The 21,668-nt window shown below is 40.8% G+C and overlaps 1 protein-coding gene across 1 annotated transcript in view; it reads right to left on the bottom strand.

The window, feature by feature from the left end:
* HPSE2 (heparanase 2 (inactive)) overlaps positions 1-21,668 on the bottom strand; it is a 695,926-nt gene that overhangs the window by 131,867 nt on the left and 542,391 nt on the right. Inside the window, exon 9 of the mRNA XM_042238951.1 lies at positions 18,665-18,779. Within this exon, the coding sequence (XP_042094885.1) occupies positions 18,665-18,779 (115 nt within the window). The remainder of the gene's footprint in view (positions 1-18,664; positions 18,780-21,668) is intronic.

Below are 21,668 nucleotides of genomic sequence, written 5' to 3' on the forward strand. Positions count from 1 at the left end.
AATGTATTTAAAATTTTTATTATAAAATATTTCTTGAAACAAAGAATACATAAAATAACCAATTTAGTTTTCATTCTGTATAACCAATTTAAGCTTTTATTCCCTATAAATCTTTATATATTGATTCAGCTCTTTATATATTGAATCAAAGACATTCACGGTTCTTTAGAAGTTCAAAAACCACTTAAAACAACAGGGGCGGTGCTCAGCTCCAGTTTCAAATTAGCCTAAGAAAGCTTCATGAGGCAAAGTTTTGGAAAACAGATTCTGTTAATTTCTTTCTCCCCTAAAATTTTAAAACTAGTCTTAACGTAGCAAAATTCAGAAGTCTGAATATAAAAAGTTTCATGGGAGCTCTTACTGTAGAGAGGACTGAGAAAATGATAGGGAAGGTTTGGTGGCAAAGAGACCTGTGTTAGGAAGTTGCTTAGGTCACAGAAAAGAGACCCCATGTTCATCCCCTAGTTCTCAGGCCAGGAAAGAGTTTGGGATTAACATATAGACACTACTGTATATAAAATAATCAACAAGGATGTATAGCACAGGGAATGCTACTCAGTATCCTATAATAGACTAAATGGGAAAAGAATCTGAAAAAGGATAGATACATGTGTATGTATAACTGAATCACTTTCCTGTACACTTGTAACAAACACAGCATTGTAAATCAACCATTGTTGTTGTTGTTTAGCTGCCTAGGGTGTCTGACTCTTTGCTCTAAGATAAAATAAAAATTAAGTAAGAGTAAAGGTGAAGTGCTCTGGGGTCAGACTTGGGCTTCAGTTCCTGGTTCATCACTTCTGGCAGGAGTTGAAATCCTAGCTGGGAGTTTCCACACAGGGATGCAGTTCTGTGCACTGCAGGAAATCTATGCCTTATAGAAGAAATCTAAACTCTCCTACAGGACAGTCTTTCTGATGTCAGAAGACAGTCGGCATATCAGCTGTAAGTGCCCTTCTTTCACCTACTTTCCTCAAGACTTTCAACCCACATATGACTTGGAGTCATCCAGATAAGTCTGCCTACAAGCTGTTGCAAGTTGTCTATATTCCCTTCACACTCATTCCACACTGCTGCACGTCACTGCTTGATAATACTACACTTTTATTCTCAGCCTTGATTGGAATGGGTCTTCTCATTCCCTTTGAATCCTCATCTTTTACTTAAACCCCTTATAGAATTACTGCAGACTTTAGTCAGCCTGTTAGGAAAATGCCTCCTGGCAGCTGTGAGTCAGCTATCCAGATGTTCATGATTTTCCTTGCCTTGTCTCCATTAAGCTGGCATATTTAAACAAAGAGGAGCTGAATTAGTGGGTCAGCCATTGGGTTCAAGTCCCCTGGTCACTACTTCTCAATAGGACAAGAAAAGAGAAATAAGAGAGTAAGGCAAGGGCATTTGTGCATCTCAACATCAAACCCCAAAGCCTGTCCCCTTTTCTCCTAATCACAAAAGGGAACTCCATTGCTCCCCACCAAGAAGGAAAAAGCACCATCCTGCCAATGGGAATCTCTGATTATATCTCCAGGGTCATATTATTTAAATATTGTACTACTTAAATGTCACTCCTTATTGTTATACTGTGGAATTCTCTCTCTGCTAGGATTTAGCAGTTACAATAGTAGCTGAGACTAGAGTTACATGTCTGGCTGGGGTCACAATGTCATCTGCTGATAGACACATCACATTAGCTTTTCTCCAGTACAGAACCATGCAGTTAATTGAAATCTGTACTTCAGGATTGATATACCCAGAATCAGATGCCAACTTCATTTTGTTATGGATTTCTCTTCACTGGGGAAAATGAGAATGGTAGGAGAGTAAGTCCTTGTGTCAGATTGTCTAGATTTGAATTTCAGCTGCTCCACTTACTAAACAGTGGACAAGTTGCTTAATTTCTCAGCACCTGTTTCTCTATCTTTAAAATAAGGGTAATAATAAGGACTACCTCAAAGTATTAGAGTATTACATGAGTTAGTACAGTAAAACACTTAGACTATCCAGTCAATTCCACCAAGAAATTTAAACTATGTAAAGAAACTTTCAACAAGCTATAGTAATCTTCCATACAGAGTTATACTGATACAGTAAGGAATTACCTAGGTACAAAAAGAATACTGAATTAAGGCTGAGAAGAACCAGCCGTCAGTCCCTGACACTGCCTGTAGCTAGCAAATTGTCATTTCTGTGCTTCAGTTTCTTATCAGTAAAAATGAGATAGTCATATTGTCTGGTGGTTATTGAGAAGATTATGGGACAATGTATAAGAAACACCAGGTAAATAGCAACGCATGGTACAAATGTAGATTATAATTATCATTGATCAGAGACTTTTATAAGATCAAGATATCCTGCCTCCTGGAAAGCAACAGATTGTTCAATTCTCTTTTCCAGACTTGAACAAAACCTCTTTGTATTTCCTTGTCATTAGAGCATTTGGTTTTCACTTCAATGTACCTATATAACACTGCACGGCCCAGTTTCCAAGGTCAGAACTTGCCTATAATGACTGGACTTTAGTTTGACCTATTTAGATATCTACTCTCTCCAAAAGTGTTTTCAAATGATAAGGATAAACACTTCTAGGAAGGTCTCCTGTTGATGGTCCATAAAGTGTTTATGGCATCAAAAAAGATTATGTCTTTTCCTCATGAAGATATCTCACTTGAACTTGAGCTTCAGTTTCTCTTGTTTTGGATCTCAGACTCTATCTTGCCTCTGGACTCTGTGCTCAAAGGATTAATTTTGATTTTGGTCATTTGTTTCCTTGAGTTATTCGTGAAAGTTAGTCCAATTTTAGCCAAATCTTTCTTCTTCCAGGTAAATCCTGATGTAACCAAAAGCAAAGGCTTATCTACATTCTGTGGGCAATGAGCGCTGTTTCATATACCATAGTCCAGGGCCTTCTGTCTTACATGTTCAGGAATAAGAATGACCTACTTTCTATCACATGGGTCATGCCAAGTAGAAATTATCCTGAATGTCTGATAGTCTCTATAACTTTATTGGGTTCTCCCTCAAACAAAATCTCTCTGTTTCTGATTATTTTGCCCCAGATGTACCTGGAGCATACTTTCAAGCTGAATTTCATTTTCTTATTTCCTGTGCATATTTCTAGCTTCCCCAGACCCCCTGGATAATTTATCTATTGCACTAATATTCATAGTTAAAAAGTATAATAGACCTGCGCTCTCTTCATTTTTGGGCTCAGGAAATATCTCCAATCATTTTTCAATCATTTGTGGTCCACAGAGAGCCAAAACATGCCTTTTCTGGGGAAATTTAATCCACATGTTTATGATTAATTTATATGTAAGTCATTAAATTGGTGTTTCTAAGACATTTCATTTGGCAAGCTATCTCTCTCTCACCCTCCAAATCCCCTCCTAAGTCTTAGTTGAGTTAATATGGCACCATGGCATCCATTCTTTTCAGAGCTAGCAAAAGAAAGTAGTCCTAAATATATCAGATCCATTCTGCCCATATTGTAGTTGATACACAACTGCCTGAATGGTTGGCATCTTACAGTATAGTGAATGATTAGAGAATTTATAGTCAGTTCCCTTTAGGCAGCGGTTGCAATTGTTCCTCAAAATGGGGTGTGGGTTCTAATGGCTTAGTCATCCAAAATTCAACCTCATTTCAATTTAATTCAGCCAGTTTAAAGATCTTTCCTTATGCATTATTATGTGGTAAGCACAATAAGTCATAATATTCTCTGCCTTAAATTTGTTAATTGTTTAAAAGGAGAGACTGACCTATATTTACAACTATGATAGACAGTATTGAAGAACCAGATACAACATGATTATGGTACTACTGGAGAACCAGAGTGAGGGATTCCTACTGGGGATATTAATCTGGGAGTAACTGGTTCAAAAATAGGACTAGAAACTGAGGGCAAGTCCAGATCACAAGAATCCTTGAGGGCGGAGAGCAATAGGAATCTAACAAAGGTTTTTGAAGAAGGTGACATGACTATGTCTCCAATACTGGAAGATACAATGAAGATTAGGTCAGCTTTGAGTGACCTCTGGTAAATTACCTAAAGTCCTTAGGTCTCCATTTTCTCAATAGCAGACGAAAGATAGTATTTCTAGTTCTCTGGTGGCAAGCACACTGCATGGCATACGGAAGTAGAAATATAATGGAGTACACATGAAACATAAAATGTTATAAACCGATGTTACTTTGATAAAAATAAATCTAAAATTAAAAAGTAACAAAGAAAATTCCAGTTGTTTTAAAGATTAAAAAACATGGTATGAAATGACCTAGTTCTTGGCATACAGCAGATTCTCATTTCATGGTAGATTAGAAGATGAAGATGATAGCGAGACACATGAACTAGGATTTCTAGAAAAATTCAACACCCGTGCTACTGAGTCTCTGAACCTTTTGAGTATTCTCTTCACAGGTCTTTCACATGTATGATCTCTATAAACATTTAGTTAGTGGCTCATTTTAAAAGCAACCAGTCATTACAGAGATGTGTGGTAGTTAAACTGATCATTAGTGAAAGGGCCATGTTTCCGAAAGGGAAACTGAACTGCTAACTAATAATCAGAAACACCTTTAACACCAGATGTGGATGAGTAGCATATTTGCAACAGTGATTCCCTATTCTGGTTTGAGACAGTCTAAACTGGCAGACAATTTTTGACTGTTTATTAGGTACCGATTGTGTACTAGGTGCTAGAGGAGATTTAAGTATCAGTATACCAGTATACAGTATATTACTTCTCTCAAGTAATTATATTCTGGGAGGGAAATAGGACAAGATTTCAAATGACTATGAATATTTCTAGACAATGTAATACCTACAAAATGCATAAAGGAAATACAGATAAAATGTTAATGAAATTTAGAAGCAAGAGAGAAAACATTCACTTAGAAACTTTCACTTGTGAAACTTTATCTGTGATATGCAGCTTGAAAGATAGCTAGGCATTTTCGCTGGATGGAGATGTTCAGGAAGGCAACCGTAGGCAATAGAAGAATGCCAGTCATGTACTGACACACCCAGTCCCTCTCACTCAACAAGCCTCTATTGAGTGTGTACTATGTTTGAGGAACAGAGAGATTACTAAAACAAAGTCTCTGTACCCAAAGTTTCACAATCTCTTTCAACAAAATGTTTCTCCCTTTTCTGAGAGAGGAAAAGGAAAAAAGATGAATGAGTGAATTGTAATACAATACTGTCAGTATTTTACTAATACAAAGGTCCCTCTGGTAGTAACTAGTTAAATGCTATATGTGTAATAGTTCTCTAGAGAAACAGAACCAATAACCATTATGGTGTTATGTGTGTATCTTTCCCTCTGTGTCTATCTATCTGAAAGATTGATTTTAAGTAATTGATTCATGACTATGGGAGCTGGCGAGTCTAAAATCTGTTGGATAGGCCAGCAGACTGAAGACCTAGGGAAGAGTCATGCTGTGGTTAGTCTGAAGGCAGTCTGCTGGCAGAATTCATTCTTGCTCAGGAGAAGTTAGTTTTATTTCTATTAAGGCCTTCAACTGATTGGATACAGCCCACCCACATTATGGAGGATAATCTGCTTTATTTAAAGTTTACTGATTTAAATGTTAACCTCATCTAAAAATACCTTCACTGAAATATCTAAAATAATGTTTGACTAAACCAACCTAACACATAAAATTAACCATCATATTATATGAGATAAATTGAACAAATCTGGCCCCAGACTTCTGTCAGTCAGATTAACCAGAGTGACTCTCAGAGTGTCCCACTGGGATATAAATTTGGAGTTCATCCAAAAATATACAGGGCCAAGGGGTGGACTGTTGGGAGAGGCCACCAACTGGTGGCCACCAGTTCTGACTCTTCCTGCATGATCTTGGTGAGTGTGCTAGTCTATAAGGCTCATCTGTATTCAAATAAAGAGCAGTTTATGCAGTTACTCACACAAGCAACAAAATGGGTCAACATGACCACAGTATATAACTACCATACATGCTTCGGTGTGGAGGAAGATTGGCTTATGTACTGCTTGCTACAATATTTTCTGCTTGTTCAAAAAATGCTTGGTCCTTGGTTCTGAATTCCTCAGCTCAAACCCACTGCATAGGGAACATACATTTGGGCCCATTGCATTGCCCCTGTGGAGCCTAGTGGCCAGGAGAATCAATGCAAATATACTAATGTTCTTGATGTTTGCTGTGTATGAGTATATAATCTCTTGCTGCTCACCCGGGAGTCTTGTGTTTTCTGCCTACATTTGTGAAGCAGCAAAAGTGGACATAGTAGGTTGCAAGTAGGTAAAAATCTCAGGTCCTTCACAGTTCTTGACAGCTACAGTGATAAGGATGGGATGTAGACAGTGGCATGATTTTATGTAAGAGGAGGGACAAAGGCTTTGCAGACTAGGTTCAGGGATATAAGAAGTTTTCCTAGGGTCTGGTGGTGAATGCTCTCACCCAAATAGTGGGTGAGGTTGGGAAGTAAGGGTCCCTTAGTGTCCCGCCTATTAATAAACAAAAGTTAAATTCATATTTAGAAGCTGAGCAGTGAGAGGTAGGATTGAGATAAGCCACCAAAACTATAGTTTGACTATTGTTCATTCATTCACCCTCCCCAGGAATGTGAGGAAAGGGATATTATCATGACAATGGGGACAGTGAACCCTGTGACTCCAACCTAAAGACAATGCGGCTGAGGTTACTGAGCCAAGGATTTCCTAAAGCCGAGACAGGTGATGTCAGTAATGATGACCTTGCCACCCAATGTGGGGCTTTGGGTGAACCACTCAAGTTCACTTGGTTGAGCTGTGAGCACCTGACACAATGCTCAAAACTGAAAGTAGTTGCTAAGACAATTTTGAAACTGAAAAATGTTTTCTTTATGGAACTCAGACTTCTCAATTTCAAAATTTACTACAAAGCTGCAGTAATCAAGATAGTGCAGTACTGGCATAAAGACAGACATTTAGATTAATTGAACAGAATTGAAAGTACAGGGAAAAAAAGCCCTTACATTTATGGTCAACTAATTTTCAACAAGGGTCCCAAGACAATTCAATGAGAAAAACCATGTGCAAAGGAATGAAACTGAATCACTATCTCACATCATATAAAAAAATTAACTCAAAATGGATCAGAGATCTATATGTAAGAGCTAACTATAAAACCCTTAGAATAAAACACAGAATGAAAATTTGATCAGACACCAAAAGCACAAATGAGAAAAAGGAAAACAAATAAGTTGGATTTTATCAGAATTAGAAACTTCTGTGCTTAAAAGACACGGTCAAGAGAACGAAAAGCTAACACACAGAATTGGAGAACATGTTTGCAAATCACATATCCAATAAGAGATCTGTATTATCAGAACACTTACAACTCAACAGTGAAAGGCAAATAGTTTTATTAAGTCCCATTTGCTTATTTTTATTTCTTTTGCCTTAGGAGACTGACCTAAGAAAATATTTCTATAATTTATGTCTAAGAAATCATTTTCATATATTTAGAATAGGTAATGATGGTCACATTTTTACACACTTACTGTCAGGTACTATCTTACGCATTCACAAGAACCCTGAGATGTATGAACCATTGGTATCTCATTATACAGATGATGGAAGATGAAGGAATCTTCCCAATGGGACATAGCAAGTAGACAGTGGAATTGAATTAACATCCAGATCTGGCTCCAGAGCCCAAACTCTTAAGGACCAAGCTGACTATCTCCCTGTACACAGTGTGCATGTAACATCTGACAACAAATGCCTGCTTCCATATTTCCATTACTGAGCAGTGCACTGAAGTCCCCAGATTCCCCAGTCACTTAGCATCTTTAGAATTCAGTAAGGACTGACTATGAGCAGGGCATTGTGGGAGATTTAAAGATATAAGAGATGGCCTATGTTTTCAAGGAGCTTTCAGTCAGAGAGAGGAAATGAGATGTATCCAAACAATTCTAATAACAAAAGTGATAATGGGGTTACAAGAGCCTAAAAAAAAAAGAGGACTGACTCCTTGTATGATTTCAAAGTAAAACAGTGTGGTTTAGCTTTATTTTAAAAGGTTTTATTAGTATCAGTTCAGCTGGGAGGTAAGTCTGAAGATCTTGGTATAGAAATCTTGACAATGAATCAGAAAACATCAGAGCTGAAGGGGACCTCGGATGGTCGAGTTCAACACCCACATTTGCAATGAACCTAGAGTGCCCAGCACCCTGGGATGAATGAGCTGGTGGCAGAACCTGAGATCAGATCTGGAACACCTGGTCTTCCATCCATTTGAAGGCACCCCCTTCCTTCTCACTGTCTCAGCAGAGGGTGCCCTATGGGCAAGAAGCTTTGCTTGAAACATGTATCTGTTGGATACTAATCTTACAAATGTCCACTAATGACATCTTGTTGTACAAGCCTTCCCTGATTCTCCCCTCTAGCGCTTTCTTTCCAGCCAACAGTAATATCTCCCATGTGGAGGTCTGGCTCTGGAGATACTGAGCGAGCAAGACAGACCTTAGTGCATCAGCTATTAGCTTTCTCTCAAAGGCTCTCTGTTTTGTCATCCCAAAGAGACTGTAAACATGGAAAGAAAGAGTCTGACTTTATTTTTTATGTCCCAGAGCAATTAAAGCTGTGCTTTACTTTATTGTTTTTCACAACACCCTAGCATGAAGACATTTAAAATATCATCAAAATTTTTAAACACACACACAAAAGCGGAATTGTATGACAAACTCCCAAATGTTCACCACCAGCTTCCACAAGTATTGTTATTCTGCTATTCTTATTTCAAATCCTGCTGAGAGGTGGCAGAGGGTGCACATGAAAATGGCCAGGTTGGTGACAGGGAAATGGAGTAGGCAACAGGCTAGGTCGAGGACCCTAGACATAGTGGCAGGCAATGGGATACCACTATTCACAGGAAGAGACAGGAAGCAAAGTGGTTTGCCAAGTAGTGATGACGCAGGTAGGGTTGGGAATCAGGTGTGGGGAGCTTGAGATAAGTTGTGCCCAGCAGTGTGCTGGCTGCCTGGCCATGGTGTGATGGAGCCTCCCCCTTCCTCAGCCTTTGCAGGTGCTGCTCACTCTGCGAGAACACTGCTCTTCCACCAGCTTCTCCAACAGCTGCTTCCTCAGTGCACACTTCCTCAGTCACACTTTCTTAAGAGGTATCCTCTCCTCATTATTCTTCAACTTCACAGCCTATCTGCTTCCTACACACCATTCTGAACACTGTATTAATTATTTTAGTGTTAGTTTACTCATTTATTTTTAGTCTCCCTGCCAGACTGTAATCTCCAATGAGGGCAGGGAGCTTGTCTTTCTCCTTTACCTCTATCTCCTCAGAAACTAGAAAACTGTCTGACACATAATAGACATTCAATAAATACTTGGCAAGTGAATTAAAAATTCTGCTAAAATTTTAGGCTTCCCCCATGGCTCACTGGTAGAGAATCCACCCGCCAATGCAGAAAACATGGGTTCGATCCCTGATCCGAGAAGATCCCTAATGCCACGGGGCAACTAAGCCTGTGTGCCACAGCTACTGCACCTGTGCTCTAGAGCTGCAACTACTGAAGCCCCAGCACTCCAGAGCCTGTGCTCTCCAGCGAGAGAAGCCACTGCAATGAGAAGCCTGGGCACTGCAACTAGAGAGTACCCCTGCTCGTTGCAACTAGAGAAAAGCCTGCCCAGCAAGGAAGACCCCGCACAGTCAAATACATCAATAAAGTTATAAAAGTAGTTTTGCTGTTTTGATTGTTGAAGTGCAAGTTGGGTACACAAGAGTACAAGAAAAGGAAAGGATAATTTCTATAATTTAATCAGGGTTAATGGCACACTCTAATTCAGTGGCTCTCAATTCTCACTGCATATTAGAATCAGGGGGGAGCTTAATACAAATATCTGCCCTCCTCTATAGATCAACTGAACCAGAATCCCTGGGGGTGGCTTAGGTTTTTTTTTTTTTTTTTTTTAAGCCCTACTATAGGGCTTCCCACGTGGCACAGTGGTAAAGAATCCGCCTGTCAATGCAGGAGACCGGGGATGCGGGTTTGATTCCTGGATCAGAAAGATCCCCTAGTGGAGGAAATGGCAACCCATTCCAGTATTCTTGCCTGGGAAATCCCATGGACAGAGGAGCCTGGCGGACCATAGCCCATGGGGTTGCAGAGAGTCGGACGTGACTGAGCATGCATTCGCGCATGCACACACGTTACTATAATGAGCATAGGCTTAAGAGTCACTGTTCTAATGAAGGAAAGCTGCCAAGATTTTGAGGTTAAGATAAAAGCAGTGAATTTGGAGTAGAAGATAGGTCTGCTCAAGTCAAGTTCAGAGTCAGTCAAAATGATATGTTCTATTCAGTCTTTTCAGTGCTTAAAACCAGATCAGAGATGAAATGAACAGATTGGTAATAGCTGAAAGTTAGTGAGTAAGGTACCTAATGACTGATAAGATTTTGGCTTCCCTGGTGGCTCAGGTGAAAAATCTGCCTGCAATGTGGGAGACCTGGCTTTGAACTCTGGGTTGGGAAGATCCCCTGGAGAAGGAAATGGCTACCCACTCCAGTATTCTTGCCTGGAGAATTCCATGGCCAGAGGAGCCTGGTGGGTTACAGTTTGCGGGGTTGCCAAGAGTTGGAAATGACTGAGCGACTAACACACACATACATAAATAGAGTAGTGTCTTCAAATAAGAATTAAAACCAATATTCTATTCCTATTTTTAAACATTTCAGATTTTATTTAAACAAACAAAAATGAATCCCATTAACTGAGTTAGAAAAACCAATGTATTGTGTTTGGCTCTCATGGTGACTTCTATCAGATTCCTATTCCTAATGTCATAACCAGACACCACTGTGCCTTTGATGTCTACAAATATGAAAAACCTCGTTGGTCAGGTTACGCCACTGGCAAAAGACATTTGCAACCTACCAGAAGACATTCCACTTTTCCTCTCCTATCTTTGTTTTTCTTCTTCCCTCTCTCCTTTCCTTGCTTTCTAGTCAGATTACTTTGGGGTGGCATTCCAGCATTTCAGGTGAACTGATGAAGCTGGGTGAGGCGCAGCTTTTCTCACTTCCAGGGCCGGTCATGCTCCCGCATCTTCGGAAGGTTGCTTTGGGGCTGGTGCGCTCTGTTGCGAAGCTCAAACACAGTGGGGCTGGAATTGCTTCTTCTCCCTCTCCCTCATTTATTCAGGTTGCGGCACAACTTGCTGTACCTGTAATCCCTCAGTACTGCGATCTGGGAGGAATGTAAATGGTGGATGGCAGAGTGAGATTTTCAATTGTTGCTTCTCAGTGCTTCACATCATGTGCTGTCATGAGCGCTTTGATGTGACATACCACAGTCTCCAGGGCTTATTGGGCCATTTATAAATACCAGATGAAGGTGTTAGAGCTAGTGTTGCAGTGAGGCTACTGCCTTAATTGCCTTCATTGGGAAAGGTTGGCAGCATCTTCTCTGGAGGAAAATAAAATGTGATTTTTAGTTTGTTTTTAACCATTTGCAATCAATTCCTTTCAAGTACAGGAATCAGAGCTTTCCTCTTCTGTTCTAATTTTCTCATCACTTAATTTTTACCCCCCAAAATCTACTTTTCATACTTTGGCTATCGTTACTTGATTGATTTTCAGATATTTGTATGAATAATCAACTGTATATTATCTTGCCACAGTTATATTCAAGTTATTAATGATTATTACCAACTTACAGAATTTTACATTTTACAAAATTACTTTATAAAATATTAATAGCAGCTGACATTTGTTGAGTACTTTCTAGGTGGTGAAAGATACTTATGCATTGGTTCATTCAACCCTTTCTAACAGTGCCCTGAGATAGATACTATTATTTATTGTCCCCCTTTTATGAAGGGATATGGATGATTGTTGAGGCTAAGTAATCAGCCCAGGGACACAGTAGTAAATGGTAGATCTGGGTCTGAAACTCAGGTCAGTCTGTTTCCAAAATCAATATTTTTAAGCACTACATTCAGATATTCCCACTTCGTGACTTCAGCACATTAGCCCCATCTTACAAAGCAGGAAATGCAAACTCAAGCATCTGGAACACCCTGGTGACGCCCTGAAGCCTGCATCTTTTGACTCCAGATTGCAGAGCTCTTTCTTCTTCCTAGGGCAGCTTCTACCAGGGTGAGCTGTTCAACTGCTGACATGGGTTGCTGACATCCCATTCATACCATTTGGATTAATAAATAAGCAACGGATGAGGACGGGTAGTTAAAAATGAGATGGGCTTCTCCTTAAAGTATCGGGGGCAAAAGAGAGCTGCGTGCCGGGTCACACGGTGCAGGCGCAGGCTCTGGTCTGAGAGGCCAGAGTTCAGAGGCACAGAAGAGGAAAGAAGCAAGTCGTGCCCACTGGGCATGCAGCCCAGGGACTGCAGCCACTGCCATGGAACCGGCCCAAGTCCCAGTGATTGATCCTGCAGCTGAGGGTGCCCTTCTCTCAGCAGCCGCAGGTTCCCACAAAGGGAGGTTGCACACGGAGAAGTCTTTGTCAGGGCCTCCGATGAGAGGATTGGGTTTCACATCACAGCTACCCCTAAACAGGTACTCTGCTTCTTTCATCTTCCTGATGGCTCCCACGGGAACGAAAAGAAAGAGAAACGAAGCTACGCCAAGAAATAGGTCACAGGCCGGTTTGGCAAGGTTTTTTAACACCTTTGCCCCACCACCTCCAGATTTGTAACTTTAAAATTCCTTAATTTTTACACACCCTGCATGGCCAATGGACACCGATGGGAAAAGCTTTCCTAAGTAATTTTTCATAAACCATTGACCATGACTCTCTGGAAAATTCAGGCCTCTGACCCTTTGTACATATTATTGCCTCTGGAAGATTCTCCCCAGATCCCAAACTTCTCTTCCTAGGGCTAACTTGCTCCTCTCCTTCAAGAGCCAGCTCAGGCATTGTCTCCTCCAGGAAGCCTTCCTTGATGCCCCATGCCTGTCCTTTATCCAGGCAGGCTTCTATCATTCTCCTGTCCTGCTAAAGCACTTCAGCCACTGTCCCTGCTGACTGATCCTATCCACGTAAGCTCCTTGAGGGCAGGGATACTCTCCAGTGTCTAGCACGGTATCAAGCCTACAGCACAAGTGTAATAAGGCACCTAATTCTTTTGCTCTATTTTTTCGTTTTAAAATAGCCTTTATTTTGCTCAGGTTATGAAAGCAATAATGCTGATTGCAGGAATTTTCATAAAAATCCACAAAGAAGAAAATGTAAACCCCACGGCCCAAATAAAACCACTTTGACATGTAGATGTAGCCCCTTGCAGTAGTTTTCTGTGTGCATATGTATATATGAAATTGGAATCCTATTGTCATATCTAGTTCTCACAAGGATTATAACAATGTCTTTTGGAGGCAGATGGAGGAGACATTTTGATTACAATTTGAGTGATGAAGAAAACTAAAATCCAGAGATACACATCTAACGGATGGCAGAGCTAGGACCAGATCCTGCGAATCTTGTCAGAGCACTAGGCTCCTTCCTGCCGCTTCCCCTGAGGCCTCCTCATTAGGCAGTGTTGTGCAACAGGCATCAGCGGGATGCGGGTCTATAACTGGATGGTCTTCCTCAGGGAAGGGACAGGGTTAAGCTGATCCTGTGTCCACATCATGGTTGTGTAGTGCATAAAGAACAGTGTCTTAATGTTTCAAAGGGAAACAAGGATAGAGCAGCAAGGTTCTCATCCCTGATGGAGCTATGCAGATAACATTAAGATGCAGAGTTTCTTTCCAATAGCCATGTTGCTGTGGGAACCACAGCTATAGGTTCAATCCCATCATAGATTAGCGAGTTATAAACTAATCCATGACTACTGACTGTATTCTAGAACAACATACATAGCGAGGGTTCAGTAAGTGTGTACTGGGCTGAAGTGAATGTTTATTGTTGTTCATAAGGGATAGTCAGCAAAAAAGAATGTTGTCAGTAAATGTAAATATCCCTACCACTATACTCAGACAGAAAAGGCTGTCCGATGAGAATTGCTTTCTATTTCATTCTAAGTAAAGGACTAAATTATAATCCCTCAAGTACAAACACACAGATTGTTAGTTCTACAGATGAGGGAACTGAATCTTATTTATCTGCATGTCCCCAGAATACCTAGCCTAGAGCCAGACACATCTCAAGTGTCAATGCTTTCTTGAATTGAATTATATCTGCTAGGTCAGTGTGAGAGTTAAGAAGATGTTGACTAGTAATTCACCATTCCTTTCCCTGAAAGCTCTGTAAATCAAGCTCTTAAACAAAACAGCAAGCTAAATTCCAAAACCCTCGCTTAGGAGAAATGCCCACGGCTGGTGGGGTCTGGACTATGTCCACTGAATGTGCAGATCTCTTCTGCACAAACATCCCTTATTCCCAAGAGAGCCCATGACTAGTCGACAGGCTGTGGAGACTCACACGTTCCCTCTTTCCCAATAGCAAGGGGGTCAGGGGAAAGGGGTGGGAGTCGAGTGATGAAGCACTGCTGGACTAAATGTTCTCCTCTTCCCAGGAGAAGGAAAATCTCATAACAGGAGGAGAGCTGGCACTTCTCTAGAGGAACAGCCAGAAAGAACATGGGCTGTAGTGGAAAATGATCTTTTCTCAAAATAACTTGTTTTGTTTTGTTTTTAAAGAGCTACCATCAATATTCTCTCTTCCTTTAGATCGGACTGGCTTTGCCACTGGCTTGGAATCCTACATACTCAGCTGACTGGGTTAGTGGAGTAGTAATATGGTATATGAGTTGGGAAGCCATTAGGCTAAGACCCTATAACAACAACAACAGGAAAAAGTAGTATTTGCAAATAAGATCTTTTCCCGAAATGCTGAATTTGAAGGAACTGGAATAGAAAATACTGATTTTTCTGGGAGGCAACCAAAAAACAACTTACTAATGCCCTAAACTCTTAACTCTGGAGATGGGAATAGCAATCCACTCCAGTGTTCTTGCCTGGAGAATTCCATGGACAGAGAAGCCTGGTGGGCTATAGTTCGTGAGGTCACAAACAGTTGGACACAACTGAGCAACTAACACACACAAACTCCTAACACTCTTGAAGATTTAATCACAATGTAAAATCCAAAGTTTTTATCAGCAGTGTTTGGACCTCAACTGCACAAATCTCTGAAGTGGCAAGCAGTATGACTTCTAGGTGTCTCCATTACATATCCCAGGGGCCGGCTGGCAAGGTCTTTCAGACTGGTGCCCTGGTCTAGCCTAGTAAATTCTTTCCAGGAGACTTAGGACACACTCTCCCAGCTGCCAAGTTCTCTGCTTGTAAGGTGCAGAATTTATTAGCCCAAAGAAAGATAAAAAGAAAGCCTGCTACCTTTTAAAGTGCTTTTACGTACAATTTCTTTATTAGAACTTGGTGTTTCCAGAAATACAGCTGCTCAGATCACTTGAGCCTTTATGCTAAATCAATAGGACTTGTTTTAGCTTCCAAAGAACCTCTGTGCCGTTACCACCTATCAATCAAGGTGTCTCACGGTAAGCTTTTAAAGAAAGTCACCTATATCATCTCTCATTTGGGGAGAACAAAATCATGAGATCTTGCATCTTTAACCTACAGCTGGCCATGCAAAGGTACAGAGAGATTTGATACGCAATCCAGGTTTGTCCAGCTCTGGAACTCAAGACTGTCTAGTCACCCAAAGACCATACGTTTTCTTCTCTCCAGATGCCTATTCCCAACTCTAAACCCAATTCTGAGACAAACAGTGGCTCAGACCACATCTCAGACACCAAAGAGAGTACTGCTAGAAATAGTGTGGCATGTTGAAAAGTAAATAACATTTTGAACTGAAAAATTCTGAGTTCCAGCTCTTACTACTTGTCTGACCTTGGATAAGTCACTAAACAACTTCAAAGAACCCTAGTGTCTCTTCAGCAAAATAAAGGCACACTTATGTCACTTGGCTCACTTTAGAGCAATTATGTCCAAGAGCAGTTATCTTATTTATGTGTTTATATACTTTCCACTTCTTAGTATGCTTCACTAGACTATAAGCTCCAGGAATTCAAGGACCTTGTCTTTTTGGTTCATCATCGTGGCTCATTGTCAGAAATGGTATTCAGTATATAGTACATGATCAAGGGGAGTGAATGAGATTTGAATGTATGAAGGAAGGAAGGAAGGAAAGACAGGAAAAAAGATGAACAGAGGGAAAGAAAGAATGTTTGGAGTATTACTGATGTGCTCTATACGAAAGTAAAGTGAAAGTGAAAGTCACTCAGTTGTTTACGGCTCTTTGCAACCCCATGGAATACAGACCACGGAATTCTCCAGGCCAGAATACTGGAGTGGGTAGCCTTTCCTTTCTCCAGGGGATCTTCTCAACCCAGGGATCAAACCCAGGTCTCCCACATTGTAGGCAGATTCTTTACCAGCTGAGCCACAAGGGAAGCCCAAGAACACTGGAGTGGGTAGCCTATTCCTTCTCTAGCAGATCTTCCTGACCCAGGGATCGAACTGGAGTCTCCTGCACCGCAGGTGGATTCTTTACCAACTGAGCTCTCAGGGAAGCCTGCTGTATATGAAAGTGCCCTATAAATTTTTAAGTATTATCCACATTTTGGGGTTCCCTGGTGGCTCAGTGGTAAAGAATCTGCCTGCATTTCGGGAGATGCAGGAGACACAGGTTTGATTCCTGGGTCAGGAAGATCTTCTGGAGGAGGGCATAGCAACCCATTCCCATTGACAGAAGAGCCTGGTGGGCTATGGTCCATAGGGTCACAAAGAGTTGGACATGACTGAAGCAACTTAGCACTCATGCAAACACCCACATTTTTAAACATAACTAACATTTGATGCATTAATTATACCAGGGTGATCTTTTAAGAATATAAGTTAGATCATGTTACTTCCCTGCAGAAAACCCTCCAGTGGCTTTTTATATTACTTACAATAAAAGTCAAACTCCCTTTAGCTTTTAAAGCCCTGTGTGATCTGACCCAAGCTGGCCCCATGTCCAACCAGTCCCCCTGTTCCTTGCCAGGCCCCCAGCACTCTAGCACTCTTATATTTCCTCAAACATGCCAACTCTGTTCCTGCCTTGGAATCTTTGTACTAGCCCCTTCCCCTGCCTGAAAGCCCTGCTGCAAAAATCTGCATGTCTGGCTCCTTCTTGTCGGTGGACTCTTGGCTTAAGTGTCACCTTCTCAGAGAAGACTTCCTTGTATACACTCTAAAGAAGCCCTCACTGACCCCCTCTTACTATTTATTCAGTTATCTACTACTAGTCTCCTCCCCAGTGCCTGATGGTCAATAAATATTTACATTCATGTGACATTATATTTGTTCAGTGCTTACATTTCATAGATGTTTTTCTAATCATTATTTTGTTTTATCACCACAAGTTTATGAGCTCAAAACAAACGATGAACAAACAGAACCCCCTATGGTTCCAAACTGAAAACTTCCTCTTCGTCCTCCCATACCCCAGTCCCCCACTCGCTGAAAGAGAGAGGTATCCTGGCCTTGTGCATAAAAGCAACTGCGCCAGTCAGCTTTAGTATTTGTGACTTAATTGGAGTTGTGTACAATCAGAGATATAATAATTGCTTAGTACATTAACTAGAGGGATTCTTTTGAGACACAGAAATGGTGCTGTTGGGTGCCAAGCTGTTCTTTGTTCTGGGCTTGGAGGCTTCCTGGTTAAGGGCTGGGGTGAGGGTGGTGAGTTGAACACGGAAGGTGGAAATGGGCAGAGGGAAGCAAAGGGCAGGAACGCTCACTGGGTCCCAGCTCGGTTTGTTTACTGTGGACCCCAGGGCAGCAGTAATTCTGTAGGAAGAATCCTGGGCCAGGACATAGGAGCAGGCGCGCTAGGGCTGGCACTATACACCCCTCCCCCAACCCAGGCTACCAGTCTCTCTGTTACATGAGGTGGAGCTGGAGCATCTCCAAGGGGAACCCCAGCTCTGACGTTCTATGGGCTAATGAGAGGACTCACCTTTTATCATGACCAAGATGTCTGTAAGCAGGAGAACTCACATAATATTTTTGATAAGCACAGCTTTTCTGGGCTAAGTGGGATTTCTTTGATGAGTCAATAAAGCCACTGGACATACCCAGTTCTTTGCTCTTGCCATTCTTCTTTAGCCTCCGCTTTCCTCTGCTCTCCTAGAGTAGGTGACACCCTGGGCAAATCCCCTCATCACGCAGGGATCAACATCCAGTGTAAGTGCACTTAAGCCACTCTCCAAGGGATGGGTTTCTACTATATCTGATCTTGGACAACACTTTCCCATCTGCTTTCAACATGTTGCATCTGACGTTAACTAATGTCTCCTATTAGCATTAAAAGAAAACAATCTGGAAAAATTCACTCTTAAGCAGAGTTCAAACAGGCCACAAGTAGATTTGGAATCTCAACTGCACAAGGTTTGTTAAAATAATAGTGGTAAATATATAAATATATATAAACGCATAAATGTGTATATACATAAACCCATATGTATACACTGTGAGTATATATTGGGGTATGTCTGGGAGGTAAAGCTAAAAGTCTGTAAAATGGGTCAAAAATACTTCTGTCCAATTTGTGAAATTAATGAGTAGCAGAAGGAGAAAAATTCTCCCAGTGGGGATCAGAGCACAATCAAAATAACTGAAGGACATGGAAAAGGAGTTGGGAATCTTGATCTTACACTTACTGGTAATGGGTTAAAATTCTGGTCCACAAGGTGATTGTATCCATGGTCAAAAAATGAGTGCCGAATCACAACATCAATGCCCTGATTGGCCAGCATTCCTAAAGTGTTCAACCATCTGAAAAGCAAGGGGGAAAAATACCATATCGATACATTTAAAATCAATACATTTTAAAACTCTTACTCATACCCTCTGCTGGCCCACTTAATGATAATTACTTAGTTCTCTATCTTTCCCTAGATGGTATGAGCTCATCAAGAATAGACATGTTTTAGCTTTGTACCCCAAACAACCATCACAGTTTCTGGAACACTATAGGTACTCAACAGTCTAAGCTGAAACTGATCTGGATAAAATTAGATTCTAGGGTTCTGAGAATCACCGTTTACATACTAGGGACGAATCATGCATAGTTATGATTCCCCAAATCTGAAATAATATGGAGCTCCAAACCAGGGACCTTTCTAATACTAAAGACCACTGCTAATTCTTACATTATGAATGAATATTATTAAAATATTTTCAGATTTTTTCCACATTGACAATTATACTTTATTCTGATAAAACTAACAAATACCTACTAATAATGAATCACATACAACACACACACAAACACAGTAAACTGCAGAGACAAAACTTATAAATCCAAAAGGAAATCTGACAAAAATATAGTAGAACCATTTTGTTGCTGTTGTTCAGACTGGGACATTGTAACCCAGGGAACTGAAAATGCTTTTGGAATATCACATGGCTAAGCTACTTGTCTTTCTTATTTTTTGTTCATTTGGCCACACTGTGAAATCAGGAGAACAGGTTTAGCTTTGCTTTAGACTCTGAGACACAGTTTTAGCTAACCTGTGGTAGAATTGTAACATGAATTCTGGGCTGACGCCTCCTAAGTCAGTGTTCTCGCCAATGAAATAGCACAAATACAGTAGGTTCTAACAAATAACAAGTATTTCTATGTACAAACAAGTTTGTCTTTCTCTATCCCCAGGCTTACTGAATGAATGAAGAGGCAAAATGATAAGCAAATACATAATCACATATATGTGAATCCCTATCTCTAGTGGCATCTAGATAGAAATACTTGTACATGTGATAAGATCCCATTTGTTCATTTTATTTTTCATCCAACAATATGAATTCATCAACTGTAAATGCTAGATCTTATTCTTAGCATTAAGAATAGATTTTTAAAAATGCATGTGAGACCACATAAGTCGTTTGTAAAGGACTGAGAGTGTAAATAACTGTACCTACACATTTACAAGAATGCTATCAAATTGCTACTTGTGACCTCTACAGAGCCTAGCGCAGTGAAATATAAAGAATATATCTTCAACAAATAAACACTAACTAGTAAATCTGAGTTTTTTTTATTTTCTCCTGAGAGTATATGGGTAGTTTTTGAAGGAACTCTAAAGAGAGAGGGAAGAGTATTCATTCTCCTCTTTAAACCCACATCCTGTATGCACATCCCAGGTCTAGGGCATTAACAAATGACTATGGCCCGAGCCCCGGCTTCTCCATAGCTTTTCAGAATAGAATGGTTAGCTCTGGAATTGTCTTCATCTTCCTCTGTAATAAGTCTCCTGAGAAGGGGAAATAAATGGGGTTCCATGTCGCCCTTGTATGCTTAATTAGCGAAAAGTGGCAAGATAATTGACGCATCTCACCAAGGATACTTCCGTAGCTATCACTTTCTATCCACAAAATACTATTGAATGTCTATTACATGACAGACATGAGTAGGTGCTGTAGACACAGCAGTATGCGAAGGGTAGCGCATCAGAGAACCTCAAAGTCCTGATTGGGAAAACTACCCTTGCATATTGGCAGCAGAGAATTCTAATTTATGCATGCATGTGAATGTGTCCTGGTAAGCTTATAGTTATGCCATATATTGAAAAAGGGCTGTAAAATGCCTTCTTTCCAACTCCTTGCTAGCCTTCTGGAGCTTCCTAGAATGCTGTACATTTTTTTTTCTCCAGGAAGCAATTTATACCTCTTGGAAAATTGGACTCAAGGAGCATGTTTCTGGGTACTGCCAGTAGAGCTTACAGCCAGTGGATGATAAAAAGGTAAGAGAGAAGACCAGGAGCAGAATGAGCTGGTTTTCATTTGCTCTGTCAACCAAGCACGGAACATCTGAACTACACCAAAATCTAAACAACGATGTTAATCTGTGTTCACAAAAGTGACTGTGGAGATCTATGGATATTTAGTTGATGCTAGTGAAAAGGCAGGTCTCTCTCTAGCTCTCTCCATGATGGTCTGTGTTATTTCTCATTTCACATCACTCTCTAAAGGGAAGAATGTTCATGAAAACACTCAGTACAAATGGACTACTTCCCAGGCCCTGCAGCTGAGTTCTTCTGAGACCACTAAGCAAAGGCCATATTCTTCTGATTCAAGGGGCCTCCAGCAGCCAACCTGACTGTCATAGTGAAACCTGCTGAGGAGAATATTTTTGAAAGAAAACCCTCAGCAACACTGTACAACCTCTCTGTGCCGCTCCATGTGAGGACACAGGGCTGGAAGACCCCAGGCATATCATGTAGACACTGACTCATTATCTTCATCTGCACCTGCCAGGATTCCATCTTAAAAGATATTTGCTTGACCAGCCTGAAGCTGCCTTAATGGAGAGGAACTATAGCTGTATAATTAGAAGTGGCTGTTAGTAGTGAAATGTGTAGCTGAGGGCAGAGCTGCAGTTCTTAGGAGAACCTTGTTCAGACGAAAAGCCAGGACCACAGACTAGATTGGACCAGAAGCAGGTCACGTGGTCAGTCTGTGGTCCTGATGACAATAGCAGGCCAGGCAGAGGCCTTTGTGCTTCTGGCTTAAGTTGCTCTCCAGATGACTGCAGTAGCCTTCAAATTCATTTTCCTATCTCTTGCCTCTCCAAACTGGCACAAACTATCAAGCCCAGTGTTTTCAGTACAGATCAGATCTCTGTAGGACCTCTCTCCTCCTCTGTAATCTTCAATGGCTTGCCAC

The sequence above is a fragment of the Ovis aries genome, chromosome 22 (genome assembly GCF_016772045.2).
Source record: "Ovis aries strain OAR_USU_Benz2616 breed Rambouillet chromosome 22, ARS-UI_Ramb_v3.0, whole genome shotgun sequence".
Lineage (NCBI taxonomy): Eukaryota > Metazoa > Chordata > Mammalia > Artiodactyla > Bovidae > Ovis > Ovis aries.